The sequence below is a fragment of the Triturus cristatus genome, chromosome 11 (assembly GCF_964204655.1).
Source record: "Triturus cristatus chromosome 11, aTriCri1.1, whole genome shotgun sequence".
Classification (NCBI taxonomy): domain Eukaryota; kingdom Metazoa; phylum Chordata; class Amphibia; order Caudata; family Salamandridae; genus Triturus; species Triturus cristatus.
In genome coordinates this window covers 970,088,925-970,108,299 of record NC_140594.1, presented here as the reverse complement: position 1 = coordinate 970,108,299, position 19,375 = coordinate 970,088,925, and the positions used below count along the sequence as shown (strand labels likewise).

Sequence of the window (19,375 nt, the reverse complement as noted above, 5' to 3'; positions counted from 1 at the left end):
CGGGCACCTTGGGAAACCTAGCAAACTCATACATTTCTGAAAACTAGACACCCGTGGGCTTCCTGGGAGGTATGGCTTGTGTGGATCCCCCAATGTTTCCTTACCGAGAATCCCCTGCAAACCTCAATTTTAGCTGAAAAAATCAAATTTTTCACACATTTTTGTGTGGGAAAGTTGTGACCTCACCGGGCTCACACAAATTTCCCACCACCCAGCGTTCCCCCAGGTCTCCCGGTAAAAATGGTGCCTCAGCTTGTGTGGGAGGCCCAAGAACCCGCGACAGGCAAGGGCCCATTCCGTCATGAGCATCGAAGGGGTTAATGTGCACTATGCTTTTCAAATATTCAATTACTAATGTAGATTACTACACCACAGTAAGTAAAACACTTAAATATAATGAAGTTTAGTAATAGAAATCTAAGAGGTACTTGACAAATCTAACATTATGACGCTAAGAAGTCTAACGAATTAGCCACACACTGTGCTGCGACTCACAGCACTAAGATCTGCGCCATGGGAAAGGCTGCTCTTCTTATAGCTAGATAGTTACAGTGCAGTGATGTGGAAGTAGAAACGGCAAGCCAGAGTTCTTTCCATGGCAAAGAATAACTTGAAAACGGCTTCTTCCAGATTCCATGTTCCAAACAATGGACTGAGGGATCCTATTATCACGAGTCCTATCTAATTTGGTCTGGTCTCTCCACAAAGGCTTAAAACCCTTGTGCTCTGGTGAAACACCTTCACAACTCACACAAAGTCAACAGCACGCCTTGACCGTCCCATGCCCTTCCCTTGATAGGTACCACCTCTTGTTAAACATGGCTCCTCACACTCAAAATCCAAACTATTCTGACGGTCTTTGGCTATATACTATATTATGGAAAGTGTAGATAAGTAAGTCCTGCGAGGTGGGTGAAATAGTGAATTTCATGACTTTTTGGGTTTTGTTAGCGGGATGAACACCCTGAGGGAGGGCAAAAGACAGGAAGGAGGAAAGGGCAGGAGAGGTAAAGGAAGACTGGTAGAGAAAGAAGAGAGTAAGTTTTGGGCGTTAAGTGACCATCTTGACATCTAAGCCCTGGGCTATAATTGCAGGTAAAGGAGGCAGCCTGAGACACAAAAGTGGGGTGTAGTTGATGCCATTAAAGGTGTACCCTATTTTACAGATTGTTGTAACACTGCCTGCCTGGCTTGTGGAGGAAGTTGCCAAAAATGTGTTGCCTGGTCGGAGTGTGCACCTGTGGCTGTGGAATGATAGATGCGCCTGTTTTCTGCCCTCGTCCAGATAGTCTACATTCACACAGAGCATGACAGAGGGAAACTGTCCCAGGTGTGAAATCACCTCTGCCCCTCCCAGAAGCGCCCGCACCCTCTCCAGACAGAATGTTCACTCGTCCTTTTTTTTTTTTTAGTTTAAAGAGCTTTATTGAAGCAAATACGAACAAAGGTAGAACATTATAGTAACAACTATAAGAAAATTACAAAAGATAGTATACAATATATTATAACCATAGTAAATGAAAAGCTGATACTGCTATTGTCAAAACGCAACACCTAGAAACAGTAATACAGAATTAGGTACCTTAGTGTATTAGTATTTTATGTTTTATAAATAGAGAAAAGAGAGAGAAGAAAAGAAAAAAGAAATCAACATCCCTACCAAATATACTGAATAAGAAAGTCCAATAACGAGCACTATAAAAGTTCAGATAACAGTGATAATAGTATAATATCTTAATATGAACAAAATAAAAAGAATAAATCGCAATACTCATGGCGGCTGAAAAACAAAAATACTCTGTTACGCATTACAGGTGAGGAAAAATAGTTGGCGAGTGGAGACCAAAAGGTTTCCTTTCAGACTAGTTGGTGGGAGGTAATGGCAGAAGCTGTATCCAACCTATGATGAGAACAGAGAAGGTTCCACCGGCCAGAAATGGTGACCTTAGTGGCATCCTTCCAATTAGAGTTAATAACCTGAAAGCCGATGGCAAGTAACAAATTCACAAACGAGCCCAACTTGTGAGCACCAAGCCAATTTGCAGAGTTAATACTGAAAAATTAAGTAAATCGCGAAAGGAAAATTTATAGAGCAAATGGAGGATATTGATTTACATACCTTTGTCCAAAAAGAGGTAATGCTAGGACAAAGGAAAAAGGAATGTAAATATGTCCCAGGGGTGTTTGTGTTGGTCCAACAATTAGGGGATAGGTCAGAGCTGTATTTGGTGATAGATAATGGGGTTAAACACAACCTTTGATTGAAGTAACATAGAGTTTGAGTGGTGCAGGCATTACAGGAAGTACATTGTATTTGTGTCTAGATAGTTTCAAGGGTGTACAGAAAGTGTGCTACAAATCCAATTCCCATAAAAGTTCAATTTTACTCTTTGGGTGATTGGCAAGAGAAAAATGAAGAGATTTGTAGATATGGGAGGCCCAAACAGAAGAGGAGGTAGATAACTGTTGTAATGTGGGATCTAAAGAAGTAGAGGAAGATCGAGAAAGAGAGTACTGTTCAGTTAAGAACATTCTTAAAGAATCATACTTAAGAAAGGAGGTGGCAGGGAGGCCAAATTTGGATTGGACTTCCTGAGAAGAAAGTGCGTACCTTGAAATAACTGTTTAACTTGGACTATCCCTTTGGCAACCCAGTCCTTCCAGAAAATAGTATGGTTGGAAAGTTTAATGGATTTATTATGCCATAATGAAGAATCAAGGAACACTTGCCGAGATGAAAGATTTTGTAAGGACTGGGTAAATGGTAGATATAAATTGTGAAATGGTGGGATGAATCAAGGAGTCCTCCAATCTACGCCAAACGGATAAAAATTGTGCTTCCGCAGGAGAAAGATATGGTGAAACTTGACGAATTAGAAAACAAGAATGGTGTTGTCGGAAGATGGGGAAATTAACACCACCCTGATCCTTAGGTGCAGATAATGAAAACAGAGATGCAGGCTTTCAGTTATGCCATAGAAATTTACTTAAAGTGCTATTAAGAGTTTTAAAGAATGTCAATGGAAGCCTCACTGGTTCCATGGACAAATAAAAGTTAATAACAGGGAGAAAGATATAAGAGTGACGATATCCCTGCCATGTGGATCACTTTCAATAAAACATCCTCCAAGTTGTGTTGAACTATTTTGGCGATTGAAGAGGAGTATTTGGCCCCCAAACATGTAATTTAATTGGTGGTCCGTTTGAAGCCCATATCTACGAACATATTTTTTTAGCAATTGTTATCTAGTGGAAGAACTTCAGATTTTGTGAAGTTTAATTTATAATCCGACAAGGTGGCGTAGGAAGATAAGATGTCAGTTAAAGCAGGTAGAGAGACAAGAGGATCAGATATGTATAACCAAATATCATCAGCCTAAGCAGTGAATTTTTATTTCGGAGGATTTGTAAATAAAACCCCGGATTAGGAAGAATGTCGTAAAGAATGAAGAAAAGGTTCAAAAGATAATATAAAAAGCAAAGGAGAAAGAGGGCAACCTTGAAGATTGCCCCTTTTAAGGGTAAAATATGAGGATTGAGATCCATTAGCAAAATTTGAAGTAGTTGGGGAAGAATAGGGTAAACTTATAAGAGACAAAATTACAGTGCTCAAACCATGGCATTTAAGTGCCTGCATCAAAAAAAGACAGCGAAGGCGATCAAAGGCTTTCTCAGCATCTAAGGAGATGGCTGCTAGAGGTGAGGAACTCTTAAATTATCAGCCAAGGTTCTACCCCTAACATATCAGTCTGTTCAGAACCGATCAGACATGAAATAACATGATTAATACGAAGGGCCACCATTTTAGCAAACATTTTGCAATCTATATTTATTAGCGAAATAGGACGATATTTGGTACAAGATGAAAGGTCTTTATCCTTCTTTGGAATTAAACAGATGCAAGCTTCTAGAAAAGTGCCACAGGCCTCGTAATGAAAAATAAAGTGCTTAAAAAGGTATGGGAGATATGGGAGAAGAATTTGTGAGAAGCAGCAATAAAATTCTACAGTACAGCCATCAGGGCCAGGAGCCTTATCCTTGGGTAGCTGAGCGTAAACTAACTCAATATCAGAGAGGGACAGGTCTTGATCCAAAAAGGAGCAATCAGGGGAAGGAGAGGAACGAGGAGGCAGAGAATCGAAAAACAAATCCAAGGCGGTGTCTGAAGAAGACTCGGGTATATAAATTCTTATACAAATTTGTGAAGCATTTTAATATCTATTGATCTTTATCATCAATGATATTAGCTAGTTTGGATTTTTGAGATTTGACTTTCAAATAGTTTGCTAGCAATTTACCAGCTCTATTGCATCCACCGTAGAATTTAGAATTGATTTTTAGTAACATCACGAAAGCTTCCTCAGTCAATTTCCTATTAAAATTTAATTTAGCCTTGACTAGTTTAAGAGTAACTTCATTATTCGAGGAATAGTAAGCATGCACGAGTTGCTTAATAGAAGATAATAACGAAGCAGATTCCTTAAGTTAATTCTTCTTAACCGTGACGTAGTCCATAATAAAACCTCTGGCTGTCGCATTAAAAGCATCCCAAATGGTTTGAAAAAGTCTGTCCGGGCTGGTGTGAAGGAGAAAAAATTCTGATAAAGCTTTGAAGCACTCTATAAAAATAGGCTCTTTAAGTAAATAGTTGTTAAACTGTCATCTACAGGGTTTGGAGGGTTCAGAAGGGAGATCTAAATTAATAAACAGGCGCATGGTGAGAAATAAGTATGGATCCGATTTCGGCATGAGTTAGGTTAGTGAGAAGATGAGTCAAAAAATGTAATCAATTCTAAATTTGGAATTATGAGTGGGAGAGTAAAAGGTGAATTCCAAACTGTCCGGGTTATATATCCTCCATGCTTCTACCAAAACTCTTGAATGGATAGTGCTTTTAAAGTTTTTCTGCATTTTATTAGGGATATATCTAGAAGTGGATTTCCTGTCAATGAAGGGGTCCACAAAACCTGAGTACAATCTCCACTCTGAACCACAGAAAGGACCGTTTCTAGTTGTATATAAGAGATGCCCAAACTAGTGGGGGCAAATCACAAAAATTGACGGACTGGCATCACACACCACCAGGTGTCATGCTTCATCATCTGCCAGTCCTCGCCCTCTAAAAACCGCGTTTGATAGAGGGCGGGCATGCACCTGGAGACAGGGATGCACTTCTAAACTAAGTGGGGGCCCAAACAAAAAAAGGAGTGAGTGAATTTAAAAACCATCATAGTATACCTGAACTATTTTTTATTCAATGGGGTTACTATGTGGGATTAAAATATATAAGTGCGGTGAGTGGGGACCTTATCATCCCGTCGCCGCTGTGAATTAGTGATTGTTAAGAAGGGGTCAACATGTTTCTGCCTGTATTGTCCACTTGGGTACGTGGCATTCGTCAGGACCTTAGATATTGGGCTCCAATCTTACCACTGGGGGCGTAGTCCTATAGCCAGCTGCCACCTGTTTAGAGAAACCCTACTGGAAAAGCCTATTTGCCCCATGGGAGGGGTAGGGGGGGGGAAGTCCCTGTAGCCACATTAGTTCAAGGTGTACTCCCCGCTAGAGAACCTAGCGCTGAATGTGTCCAGCCTCCTCCCCGGTACAATCTCCACTCACCAGGAGGTTGGAATTAGAACAGGAATGCAAGACATGCAGCATGGATTGCCAGAACTGTGAATCTGTACCAGTGGGGCCGTACATTTTAAGGAGAGAAATAGGGGAACTATTAATAACTAGGTGAAGAAGATGCCATCTGCCATCAGTGCCCCTATCCTCCTTTTCAATAGGAAAGGGACTTATGAAATAGTGTCACCACTCTGTTTTTTCTTTCCCTAGCCGGGGAGCAATACACATGTCCCGGCCAGTGCTATTTAAGAGAACAAATATCATTTTTATTAAGATGGACTTCTTGTAGCATTGCAATCTTACAATGTAATCTAGATAAATGGGTAAGTACTCTTTGTTTCTTGATGGGGTTATGGAAACCCTTCACATTCCAAGATACAATACAAACATTATCCATCATAATGTGAGGGGAGGTGCAGTAAGCGCAACCATGAGCATTCTAAAATTGGTAACACTATGAATTCAGCATGCAAAAATATTAGGCCAACATTGAAAAAAACTGTAAAATTAATAAGTATAAGAAGCTGATGTTAATGAGGTAAAAAACAAGATAGATGAAAATGACTTTAGGTAGTAAATTGCAAAAAGAAGAGAGAAGAGAAGAACTACAACTCAAAGAATTAAAATAAAAGACCAAGGACGGTATAGAAAAAGAAGAGGGTGTGGATGATAGAGGAAGATATGTTGACAGGAAGCCAAGAGACTTCAGTCAAAGTAGGCAGAAAACATGAAGAGGAAGGGAAACGTGAAACAGTAATGACGGAGACAACTAAACAGGTTGATGAAAATGAATAGAGTAAGGAGCAGCAGTTAGGGAGAGATATTAAACGGAAGAAATAGATAATACGAAGGACAAACCTAAGAAGACGTGCATATTTAATGAATGTAACAGTTACCAACATATGAAGAACTATAAACACTATGATTGGGAAGGGAGGCACAGGGAGGGGAAAACATCAAGGAAAGGTGTCTGTGCTATACAAGAGACATCTGTAAAAAAAACAAAAAAAAAACCACAAAATTGTAATGTAAAAGCTGCTTGAGAGGGCAGACAAACAGCCACAGGTTAAACAAGCAAATAAAGGTGAAAACCATCAGAACTTGTAAATTAAAGAAATATTATGAAAATTGGAACTGAAACTTGTTAAAGTCAATATTCAGGATTTCCCAACGTCCATTTCTTCTCCTCTGTGGTGAAAAATAAACTGTTTTAAATCCTCTGGGCAATCAAATGAGTGGGTCATTTCCTTGTAGGTGACTTTAAAAAAACAAGGATGCATTAGACCATATCTGGCATTCATGGAACGAAGAGCAGGACCAAAGGAAATCAACTCCGTACGGCGAGCGGCAGTAGCATGAGCCACATCCTGTAAAAAGAAAAATCTCTGGCCGGACCATAACATTTGCTTTCTCTGCTTAGCCGCAGACAAAACCATTAACAATTCAGTATATTCCCAAAAAAGGACAATTATCCCTCTGGAGCTGCTGGCTGACGATGCAGAGGAAGACACTCCAAGTTTGGGTTGAATGTGGTGCGCACGTTGCAAGTTAAGATTTGTACCTTCCTTGAGGCCGACTATTTTAGTAATATGAATTTTAAGAAAGGCAAGCATGTCAGGCCCCTCCTCCCCTTCAGGAATACCATAAATTCTAAGGTTATTGCATCTGTTGCGATTTCCAAGTCCTCCGTTTGTTGTTTAAGCAGAGTTATTTCTTTGGTCTTAGTGTCAACTTTAGGGATTACGTCCTGAGCATCACTGATCTTTTGCTTAACCACTGACACTCTTGACTCTAAATTAGACAATTTTTCCTCTAATCTCTGAAGAGTAGCATTGGTGTCAATAACAAAGGGTTTCAGAAGTTTTATTTCCTCCATGAGGTCAGCATTCTGGGAAATGGAGATTTTGAGGGAGAACAAGGCTCCTTCTTTTGGTGTTTTGATGCAGCAGTAGTGGAGTCTTTGTGGAGGGAAGACATGTTCACAGAAGCACCCTTTTGACTGAAGGAGGTAGGAGGCTCCATGTAGACACAAAAATAAGATAAGCCACTAATGCACCACAGCCTCAAAAGTCACTTAGTTATCAAGTGCGCACCTTATTTTTTTTTTTTAAAGCACCAGAGGAAATCCAACAACAGAAGATAATTCAGCTGGGATCCATTTTGGAAACTCCTGTGAAGAATTAGTGACTTTTTTTTTTTAAACAGGTGAAAGGCAGAAAACAAAGCAGAAGAGGTCCATGAAAAAACACCACTAATAACCCAATATAGCTGAAAGGCTTAAGGCCTGCAAAAAGAGGTTTATTTTGAGCAGTGTTCCACCATAAGTAAGTGAAGGCCTACTTTCAGTATGATTCAGGGCATTCCCTGATCCCCAGGATTGCACATCAGTGCCAGAAGGAACCGTTCACTGCCACATTCCATTGAAGACAAAATGGCGGTCTCAACCAGCACCTCTAAGGAGAATGTGGCGAGGGAAAAACCGGGACGAAAAAAGGCTTTTTGGAAGCCAAAAATTACCGCTACCTGTCCCCACCACATCCGCACCTTCAAAACCTCCACTCCATGGTGCCAGGAGACATGTGCTGCTGCTCCGAAAAAAGCTTTGGTCCTGGTGGAGGCTTGGAGTCATGGCCATCTTGTGGTGGCTCAAGCCACGCCCCCCCTTCAGCCCTTTTAATTGCATTAATGTCATGTCTGTAATCTTTATCATAAATGTTTTGCTTAGTCTATTAAAAGAAAGGCCTCTCAGCCTCCCTCTGGCTGTCCCTCTGCATGTGCTAGAGAAGGTTCTCATCTAACCTGCACAGGTAGACGATAAAATGTGCACTGGTGAGTGTTGCACACCAGCTATACACGGGAACCTCTGTCAGGTCAAGAAAGGCTGTAAAGGATTGCTCACAAAATAAATAAACGTGTCCATAGTTTGCACAGTTTATCGTGAAAGACGATCTGTTTAAATTAATTCACCATATAACACAGAAGCATGTTAAAGTAAAAACACTATTGCAAGGACACAACGAGCACGCAATACTTAAGGCGACCTTCACAAGCAATCACAAACAAAACTATCACAAATGAAACTGTCACAATTGAAACCAAACAAGCAAGACAGAAGAGTGGGGGCAAAGGTGACAGCAACACGGAGAAATGGTGGATGGGAGAGTAAAGCAGCAACCTGTATTAAAAATAAACATATAGCACTTCAATCAAGGTGTGAGCAACTGGGCATCATTTAAATGTCATCAACTCCAGAGAAAGGAACAAAAGTGACACATGGTCTCTGCTGACCATTTTGGGTGCTTTAAAGCAGAATGACAGAGAATCCAACAAATGAGAAAGCAATGGGCAGATTGCAAGTCTACTATTGTATGCAACAGTCTCACTCTGCAAGAGGGCATATTCATGCACTCTTGCAGGCTCAACCCTAAAAATAAGGGCAATCATGCAAAAATAGGTGTTTTTCTAGATCAAATACACCGCAATTTATTATTTTGAGTTTAAGCGTTTGGGGTTCATAAGAGGAGATTTGTGTATTGAAAGTTTGGTTGTGTGTAGACTGGTGTAAACCCTCTGAAAGACAGGTCTTTAGTTCACCAACAGTAGCATTTTACAAGGTGAAATTAAAGACCTTTTTAATATCTCGACATCTTGTTTAGCACTTGAATGAGGCTCATGTTTAAACTGTCACTAATGGCAGTAAGAAGATGCGCTACTATACTAGTGCAAGAACTGGGGATTCTGAAGGATGAGGTTACGCATGAAGTGGGGATGGAGGACACACAAGGGAAAGTGTTGTGAGTCAGTGCAATATGCACAGGAAGACATCTGCCTCTTCAGACATCACTTGATAAATTCAGAGCAGACCACTCCAGACTGTCATTTATAAAGAAACTATCACATAATTAGTTTTTTTCAGACCGAGTCTGCTCAGCAAAGAAAAACTGCATCAACACGTTGTGCTTATCGAGTGAGTATTGGGGCCCATTGGACTTCAGGTGTGAGTGCACGAACACGATGGTAGATAGCATTGTGCAGGACTGCTCAGGGTCCATCTTGGACCTGGGGCACTGCATCTATGCCATTGAAGAAAGGAAAAAGAGGGCCCTTGAAAATAGGTGTTGCGGACAGTGGAACAGTTCAGGATACTAAAAAAATAATTCTGCATTCCACTGACTCCCCTGCCAAAGAGAAATCTCCTGCCCCCACTCCTTGCCAAGATTTTGATGCCTTAAAGAATTGATCTCTGTTTGATCGCTTGCCCCATTACCACTGCAACGGCTCAAGCCTTCCATGTATTGACTACAGTGGTCCATGAACTATCGATGAGATGATTACGCTGTGGTCATAGATCTCTAGGACTGGGCTGCATCCATAATTTAAATGCGGGGTGATCTTGCCTGACCATGCCCAGCCCACTAGGAAGGTTAAGTACTAGTTCCCCCAACACCTACTTTGTTCCGTTTAGGCTGTGCAACCAAGGAGGATATGTGTACTAATACTGCTGAGAAAACCACAAAGATCCAGTCATCGCACTGAGGGTGGATCTGTGGTTATTATGGATGGTATGCCTGAAGGGTTGCATAACTGGTGCACTGAAACAATATAAACATTCCAGCATTAGTTGCCAAATTCCATCTCTGCAAATCCAATTCTGTACTGTTTATTTGAAATGTAGCACTGAGAGCTTCTACCTTTTGAAATACATCTTGGAATAATTCTCATTCCACTACTGCGTTTCAGAGCACAATCCTCTTGTGAGGATAGCTATTTTATTCTCGATTGCTTGGAGGAGATAGTAGTTCAGCAGATATTACAATCCTCTTTCATAAATAGCACTGGAAGTTTGCGCTTCTGCAGCCGCTGCGTTTTCTTTATAAGTATGGATTTGACGCCTTTGCAATATATATTCCATCATCTGTGGCATAATCTGCAGATCTTAACAAAAAATCTGTCTCTATATCAAAGTGATAAAAAATTACTAAAAATGTTGCATCATGTTTTTGCACAGTGGAAGGCCTTTTAGAAATATCGGCTGATTGCTTTCAGTTGCAGATTGCTGAATTTGGTTGTTAAGCTAGAACTAATGAGGTGAAATTTTTGCTCAGACGGTGTTACCATGAGTAAAAATGTGCATTATGGGGCGTAAATTTACTTTTCTTGACACATAATTTATTAACCACTGCCACATAATTTGGTCCTCCTCTGCCGTATAATTACAACCACCCTGAACATTGGCTGTTGGAATAAGTTTACTCTGTTTTAGTGCTTAGGAGCTCTGAAAATGCTTGGGGTTGAATCACCGGCTAGACGGTGCTAGACACTTTTGGTTTTCACTGTATATTTTAATTTCATGTATACTGTTTTTTACTTGTGCGTGTTAGTCATTTTTTCAAAGTAAGGGACGGACTGGACATTAACCGTATTAACTGTTCCTGTTAACTGCTTTGTGAGTCTAGCCCCATGCTGCTTTGAGTAATGGATTTACAGAACAACCTCATTACTTCAAGAGGTAATTGCTAAAAGACTATCTGGTAAATAAATCTCAATAAAACAGTATTGTGTCTCGGAACGTAAGTTGTGTAAAACAAATTGCTGCATTTAGGCTCATTTTACTCTGAATGCCCATTGACCCGTTGAAAAGTTCTCTCAATTCTAGCATTATTAGGAGTTGAGTTGAGGAAAAAGAGGTCACATTTTCATGTAGAACTGTCGTGGTTGCTTGCTTCTACTCAATCTACAAATTATGCAGGGCTTTTTGTGTTAAGCCAGCACATGATTCACTACAGTGTGAAAACTAGAACTTCAATCATGATGAAAAGCAGATGCCAAATGCATTTGGAACCAAAATGAGCTAACACCCAGGTTTAGGATTAGTGAATAAATCCTAATGAGGTAAAGTCTGGAACTACCACAAAAATGCTTGCTATTGTAAGTGATAATATTTTCAGATTTTGAATCTTTATATCCGAATATGTAGGTAGAGTAGTGCGGAATATGTACTTTTAATGCAATTTACACCCAAAGAATTGTGTTATAAATGTGAATGCGACACAAAGGCCTGGTGGATTTGGCTAGGTTTTCGCTAGCTTCCTACAGGTGAATAACAGCAAATCATTTCCATAGATGACCTGCATGTACCAAAAAGGTCCTGCAGATGGACTAATGACTCATACAAATGGCAGAAGGAATTGAGAAGGGCTAATGCCTGCCCTTGTGATAATAAAGATCGAAGTTAAGCAGATAATCTTGAGTAAATTGCTTTGTAAGCCAAACAGCAGATTGCTCCACTAGTTCTGTGACTGAAGGTGTATATAAGGAAGGAACCACTGAAGTATAATGCCTGTTTATCTTTAGGTACTCTGTCTGCATAATACTTGTAATTTATGAAAGAGGATGGAAGGTAACCCTAGATTTACCGTACTGCATTACTCCTGATTGAATGATATTAAAATATTAGCAATTATCAAAATGCCCCTCCTTCAGTGTCTGCCTTTGAGGAAAATCAAGTCTATAATATAGACATGGACTTGTATTATGAGTTTGTTAGAATTTTCCGACCCCCTGTGTAAACCCCTATTTGAGCAGGTATCAGAATTCAGAGTTCAGTGTATTTAACACATCTTGTAATTACTGGGTGCTTTAAATGTTGCATCCTTTTGTTAAAGTTTGGCAGGTCAAACCTGCCAGAATGAAGCAGGGGAAACTGTGTAGTATAAACCTACCATTTGGATTTTGGCATGGTCCACGCCAAAATCAGCATGTTATTCCCCAAAAACTCATAGGTAATATTCATACCAGATACTCTGTCTAATAGTATCAGTATTTATTGTGTACAGTAAATATCACATTAATTCAGACAAACTCTAAATTGGGATCTATATGCGAGGGAGCAAAGTTCCGGACACATGTAGTTAAACACTGAATTCATTACAGTTCCAACCAATTGTGTGATGGTTGATGACCAAGGACTTGTGACCAAAAAGGCTTTGTTAAAATAGTTATAAGGCAAAGCAGAAAGGCCAATTTCAGTCTTACTGCCATTCAGTTATACTCTTTGAAGTAGGGGTGGGTGCAATATGCAGAGTTTGATTCCACCGAATTACTTTAAAATTCCACCAGACTCCATGGAATTCTGCAACGGGTGGAGTGGAAATTTGTTGCTATGTTCTTAGGCAAAATGCATTCTTCCATCCATTTTTGGATGCAAAGGTTTATTTTGAGCTAAAAGTATCATGGACCCTGGGCACCCATTCATTCTCTGACGTGATTAAAACATTTCAACACTACAGAGTATGTAAGCTCGTAAGTACACCAAGTGTATGTTGGTTTCTAAACATGGTTAGAAGAGGAGCGGCTCCTCTAGCTTTAGAAACCAATAGAGATTAAAGTAGTTAGCTCTGCCAGTGTAGTGGCAGAATTTGTCAGTAATTCCACTTTGCAATAGTAACGCAGAATTACCAAATTCTTGTGATTCCATCAGCAGAATTAAAAAATTCTGCCCCGGCCTCATTTTAAGAAGGTATTAATGTTTGAGCACATAACACTACTAAAAATACTGGAATAATCAGCTAAATATAGCCTAAATATTCAAATAGAGGTCAGAACAGGGACAAATCCTCCAGAAACCTTAAACGCTTTCTTTGGTAACCCTAAAGTAGTAATTGTGACTTAGTGAAAATTACTCAAGAATGAAATTTAGCATGCTGCTGGGAGAGTAGTAGATGACTACTGTCTGCAGTTAAATGTTACAAAAAGTGAAGCAATTCAGGAGTTACTATACCACTGTCATACAAAAATTGTTGATGGTTCTTCACTGTTGATTTCATGTCCAAAACCCAGTGAAATTGTTTTGTGTAATAAAGGGCAGACCTATGTGCTCAACTCTCATTACTGTAACCTATAAGGAAACATGAGCTGAAAGACAAAATGGCAATTTACTTGGAATCTGGAATCAAGACAGATTGTCTACAAAAGAACCAGTTACTCATAAAGGGCTGCAGTGCAATGTGTATGGCCAGCACATTGTTAATTCAGTCCAATCAATTAAGTGGTTTTCAAGATAGGTCAGGAAAGTAAATAATAAAAGGGGTTCTGGTTTACTAAGTAGAAGGTACATCTATAGACAACCAGGGTGGAACATATGCTGCTGATTTTAGACTCCACAGCTCAATATATATATTTCCATTGAATCTGGAGTTTCTTGGGGTCGGGGGTGCAAAACACTTCTAAGATTTTATTAAAAATATTTGTAGGTCCAAAGAGTCTACCAATGGTATGGGCTGGCTTAGCATATTGAATCTCTTTTAAGCATAATTTCAACAACCTGATTGTAGGACAAGGGATCATGTATGTTCCCCCACACATTTTCAAAATAACATCTCTGTGTTTTTGGGCAAAAGACTTTCAGGTGTAAACTAGGTGTGGTTTTATTGCTGTGAACATCCTCCTTTGCCGTGGATAACCAGTGAAGTGATAATTTTATTATTTACATCTTTTAGTAACACATCAGGCTCTAATAGGCTGGGAGGGTCAGCCAGTTTAGCTGAGTTCAAGATACTACACGGATATTGCTTCCATTTCCTATTTTATTGGAATGCGTGGACAAACCTTGGTTTGGGTTGCAGGTAAAGTATTAGTCTGAATCTCAAGTGTAATGGCAATGGATATTTTCTGGGAAAATGTTAGATTTGGAATTAAAGGCAGTTGTAAGAAATATTTATGCTAAGAGCATGCACATGGGTATTTGCTGGGCCCTCTCTGTGTTGGGAAAGCCTTGAACAGTGAGGAAGGTTTTGTTCTGCTTGGAGAGATGCAATCGGAGGAAATCAAACCAAATATTCCTGTCCCCTCGAATTAAAGACTTGGCAGAGCCTAACAGAATTCTTCAAAACATGGGCAATCAACCTTCATTGAGGTTCATCTCAGACTTCAACCAATTTTGGAAAACATCAATAACTTCTAAATCAGAGACATCTAAATATCACTACCGTGTGAGGTGATGTGTAACTTGTGTGTGATGAACAGCTGTATGATATTACACACCAAGGCAGTACCTATGTTCTTGAAGAAACTCCAATGGTTGCTGTTGAAAATGCTAGACCCTTGTCAAATGTTCATGTTCCTTAAGATAAGGCTTCAATTGTTCAATACTTCCACTGATGCACATTATCCATTGGCTGAGAAGTAATTGGGCCACTTTTCGCTAGACCCACTAGTTTGTCCACATTTACCATTCAATTTACGATTAAGTGCTCTAGTGGGTTAGAAGATGCTTTAAAGATAATGTAAGACGAGCAAGGATTAATCCTTTTTATTTAGAAATGGCAAATGCCTTCTCTGCACATCAGTCTCCTGCCTTAGTTGATAAAACTCCTCGCTGAAAGCCCATGATCTAATCAAGCTGGATGTACCAAGAATGTTCAACAATGAAAGGGTTATGTATCGTAACTAAGTAACGTGCATGCTGCTGGAAAACCTGAGAGTTCAGATTAATTTTATTATTGGTCTGAAGAGTGTTGGGGTAATTGCATTCACATGGAAGCCTCAATTGTGCATTTACTTCAGTGCTATTACCCGAGCATGTTGCTTGAGAAAATGCGTGTGGTGTGTTCATACAGCACATCATAATCTTTAATGTGCTATCAAATTACCTGGTATCAGCTGACAATCCAGAATTCTATCTGATTGCTATCTGTTTGTCAAAGATTAAAAGTTTCTAAATATAGCTTGATAGAGTCTAGGATCAGAATGACAACTGCCAGGGAGTCCCTCTAACATGTCTGACTGTTTTTCTAGAGGAAATCTGTGCAAATGGGCGTACAAACTCAGGCTGTGCTTATTTTAAATTAATTGATTCAAAATATATGTACTAACTGAACTAATAGCAATGCACAGGTTAAGGAAGCTCATCCAATCTATGTATTAATTTTTTTCAAATGCTGGTTTTTAACCATTGTTATCACACAATGCCCCCCAAATGCTTTTATGGTGCTCATCTGACCATGCAGCACCTCATCCATCTCAGGTCATGTGCATTAGATTAACTTTTTATGGAATTTTTCTCTTTACCTACCAGACCACACTACTTAACTACTATACTGGTTACCACGAAACAGAGATTCTACCTTTGGCTAAGAAGTTAAATAGTCTGATTTCTGAAAGACCTCATAAAACACAGAGGACAGTTTATAATAAATACAGTGACAGGTAAGCTACAAACGTAAAGTTGTTCAATATTTTGTAAAATACATGTACACAAAATTGAAAAGGGTTTTTTATACGTTTATACAATAATACTTGTAATTTTTGTCAGCCCCTGTGGGCATGTATCATTACATGTGAATGTCTGCTTTAGAAGTGAAGTATTTTTAAATGTTTAAGGGTTTCTGCTAATTTGATAGATTCATGTTTATGTGCACTAAAGTTGTTTATAACTAGAGATTTACATTGTGTATAATTTACACTACACTAAATGTGACATTTTCAAGAGCAATTTAAATAGTTTGGTATCAAATATGTTACTAGAATTTATTTGCAAGATACTACCTATCCTGGTATAGTAGATCTGACTTACATGTAGGATAATCTGCTGTTAAGTTCATCCAAAAGAATGACGTTACAAAATTGAAAAATATAATTTTTGTTTTTCAATAACACATTGAATATACTAATATCCTTGTAAATCAATCAGATTAACACAAGGTATCCTGGGCACTACCAAGGGGTCGATTACGAATGCTTTAGTACAATCTGCTTCTCGGACCTCCTCTGATGCACACACTATACACTTAAAACAGAGTAGCTCACCTTTTGTGTGAATTTTAAGTTTGATAAACACAGTTAACACAATCGTATATATCAGTTAAATTTAGCTTGACCTGTTCACGTCTGTAACCAGGCTTGAACTGCCAAACTTAGTTTTAATTTAGCTTTGACAATCTGAAAACATGGAGTATTCTGCACGTAATTCAACTGATGTAACCTAATGAAGTGCCACTTTTGTCTTGGCCCTTATCACATCTTGGAAAACTTAACTTGGAGAGTCTGTGTTCACCACATCTATATTCTGTCTTTTGAAGCATGTCTGATGCTTCAAATGAAAAATACACTGATAAAGGTGAAGGAATTGTGACCCAGGTGTCTTACTTGGGATGTCTGACTTAAGCTGACTACATCTGGTTCTTTTCAAAAGAGGTTCATTGGCAGACCTTCACTATCCCGCATGATTTCTTAGGCTAATGAAAAGAGAATGTGCTGGCATATTTTTAAATTTACTGGTCTGAAGAAGGCAATACAAGGTTGACATGGGATTTGAGAAAGGGCCTATTCAATCCAGAGCTATTCTCAGCCATATTGTGTTAAATCCCAAAGGAGGACTTGGTGCTAAAATGAATAGGAAATTCATTGATAATCATTGCATTGAGGAAAATCTCAGAACACTTGCGAATGGGTTTGTTTGTAAGGTAACTCCAGATTTACTGTTTTGCATAAATGGAAAATAGACATTTCCCTGCCTGCTGCAAGAGGGCACCTTCTTTTTTCTGCCATTGGAACAATAGAAGAACTTTTCCTAACCACACATTAGATTTCTCTGCAGAAATCATTTTTCTGGAACTTTGGAAGCCATTCTAAGTGCTCTTCTGGAATTTGTTGTTTTCATTTAAAGACCTCCCCCTTGAACAAATCAAAGGAAAGAATGATTATTTGCTACTTCCCCCTGGGGCAAAGTGTTGCTAGTTCTCTCAAGAGAACTTTCCACCGTTGGGCAAGGTAGGATGTGAAGTCACAAACGAACCCTGCTTATGAGCAAAGCAGAGGCGTGAGATGTAGATAAATGGCCATGTTGCCTTCTACTACTGTACCACGTTTAGGCAACTGTGATAGCTACTATAAACAACAAGAGAGAGAGGGTTAATCCACACTCTTAGTCCCCCAGAGTCAATGTAGTAACAACAAAAGAGTGTGATAAGAAAGAGAGAGTCACACGGCCGGTGATTCTCTGTGTGATTGGACGAGGTGCCAGGAAAACAGAATCAGTCTGATGTAAAATAAAACCCTCACTCACCAACATAGTTGGTGACATGCTTCATCATGGGGTTTTAGCCAGTGGTGCCTTGTGCACCTCTGGTGTGCTTCAACGCTTGTGTTAGGGCGGAGCAGCGACTTCAGACTAGAAAAAGTGAGGTGATAAGTGGGTGAAATATCCAAAAATGATTAAAAATCATGTATCGTACACCAAAACATTTTAATAGTGACGAGACATGAATGTGTTAAAAAATAGTGAAGGATAGTTATTCCTGACTTTAACTTTGTCAGACTTATCCTATAGGTGGTCAAATGGTCGACATGTTTCAGCTTATCAATGTTATTCACTAAGCTTTCATCAGGACCTAATCATGAAAAAAAGGGAAGCACCTTGGCGGTATAAGCTCACTAAGGCTTACCCTGACCTCAGGTGCAATGAACCGATACACTCACGGTTACAGTAGAGGTCTTCCACTGTTCCGAAAGAGACCTCGTATATCTGTGAAAAAATACATATGTTTAATCAGCATAAATAATACTCACTGAGTTGTATTCATCAAAAGACAGATCGAGTCTCAAACGTGGCACAAAAATCAACAGTGAGGTCCCTGTAATTTACATGACCCATGCAAATATTCAACAGCTTCCATGTAGATTTAGAAAGCTGTGTGTAGTTTTAATGTCACAAGCATGCCAAAATCTATATGGGCAAGATAATTGAGCCATTTGATCAATAATCAGACATGGAATGATTTTATAGTGTAAGTGTAGATCACGTTAGCAAAAGGCACTTTAAAATGATACACGTCTTCAATGTGGCAACAGATTAGCCCGAGATAGAAGAAAGTACAAATGAGAAACACTGAGAGCTTACGTATATGTAGATAAAAACGTGCTCCTTAGGCAAGAAGGTGAATTGCGGGACTACAGAACAACTGTGGCAAAAAAAGAAAGAAAAACGGGAAGATATTTACTGTGATGCAGCCCGTTATTCAAAAATATATATACCACAATGTACCGTTCAGCATAGAACAAACATTAAGTCTTCCTAAAAGACGGTACTCACATCGTCCAAGTCCTCAGCCAGCAGTTTGCACCTAGAAGGTCCGCCGAGCCCGGAGTTAGTCACGGACTGGAGGGCTTGTGTTTAAATGGAGACGGCCAAAATGCTGGAAAACCGGAAGTCAACTTGTCAGCCGGTCTGCGTGCGCATCATCAATGGAGACAGAGAGGAAGGACTAAGTAACTGGCCATTCAGAAAAAGGCTAGAACGTCAAACTCTCTTTCTCATAAAAACTTTATTGAGGAGTATTGTCCAGCACAAACATTATGTGAATGCAGCCAGCATAAAGAGTCTGAAAATCGACTCATCTGTCGGTCTGTGCGCACATCATTAATAGAGGCAGGGAAAAAAAGGGATTAAGCCGCGGACCCTCAGAAACAAGCTGACACATCAAACTCTCTTCGTCCCAGCTTTATTGAAGAGTGTTATCCAGCGTAAACATTATCAAGAAGGAGGACATGTACGATGTAAAATTCCAGACTACCACAGATGGCCAATGCTGTCAAAAGCCAGATATTAATAACAGGCCTCGAAAGTCAGTAATTGAGAGCATAAGGGTTTTCAGTTTTATAAAACTAATTATATTATACCTTTATGAACCCCCAAATTTTTTTTGTAAAACCAATCTAAGATATTAATAATAGACGGTTTTAAAGGTAG

The 19,375-nt window shown here is 39.4% G+C and overlaps 1 protein-coding gene across 6 annotated transcripts in view; it reads left to right on the top strand.

Annotated features, from left to right (window-relative positions):
• The window catches only part of LOC146785762 (G2/mitotic-specific cyclin-B3-like), a 276,524-nt gene that overhangs the window by 231,556 nt on the left and 25,593 nt on the right, over positions 1–19,375 (top strand). For all 6 annotated transcript variants that reach the window (XM_085635021.1, XM_085635024.1, XM_085635020.1 and 3 more), the window contains one exon: positions 15,704–15,834. In XM_085635021.1, the coding sequence (XP_085491147.1) occupies positions 15,704–15,834 (131 nt within the window). The remainder of the gene's footprint in view (positions 1–15,703; positions 15,835–19,375) is intronic.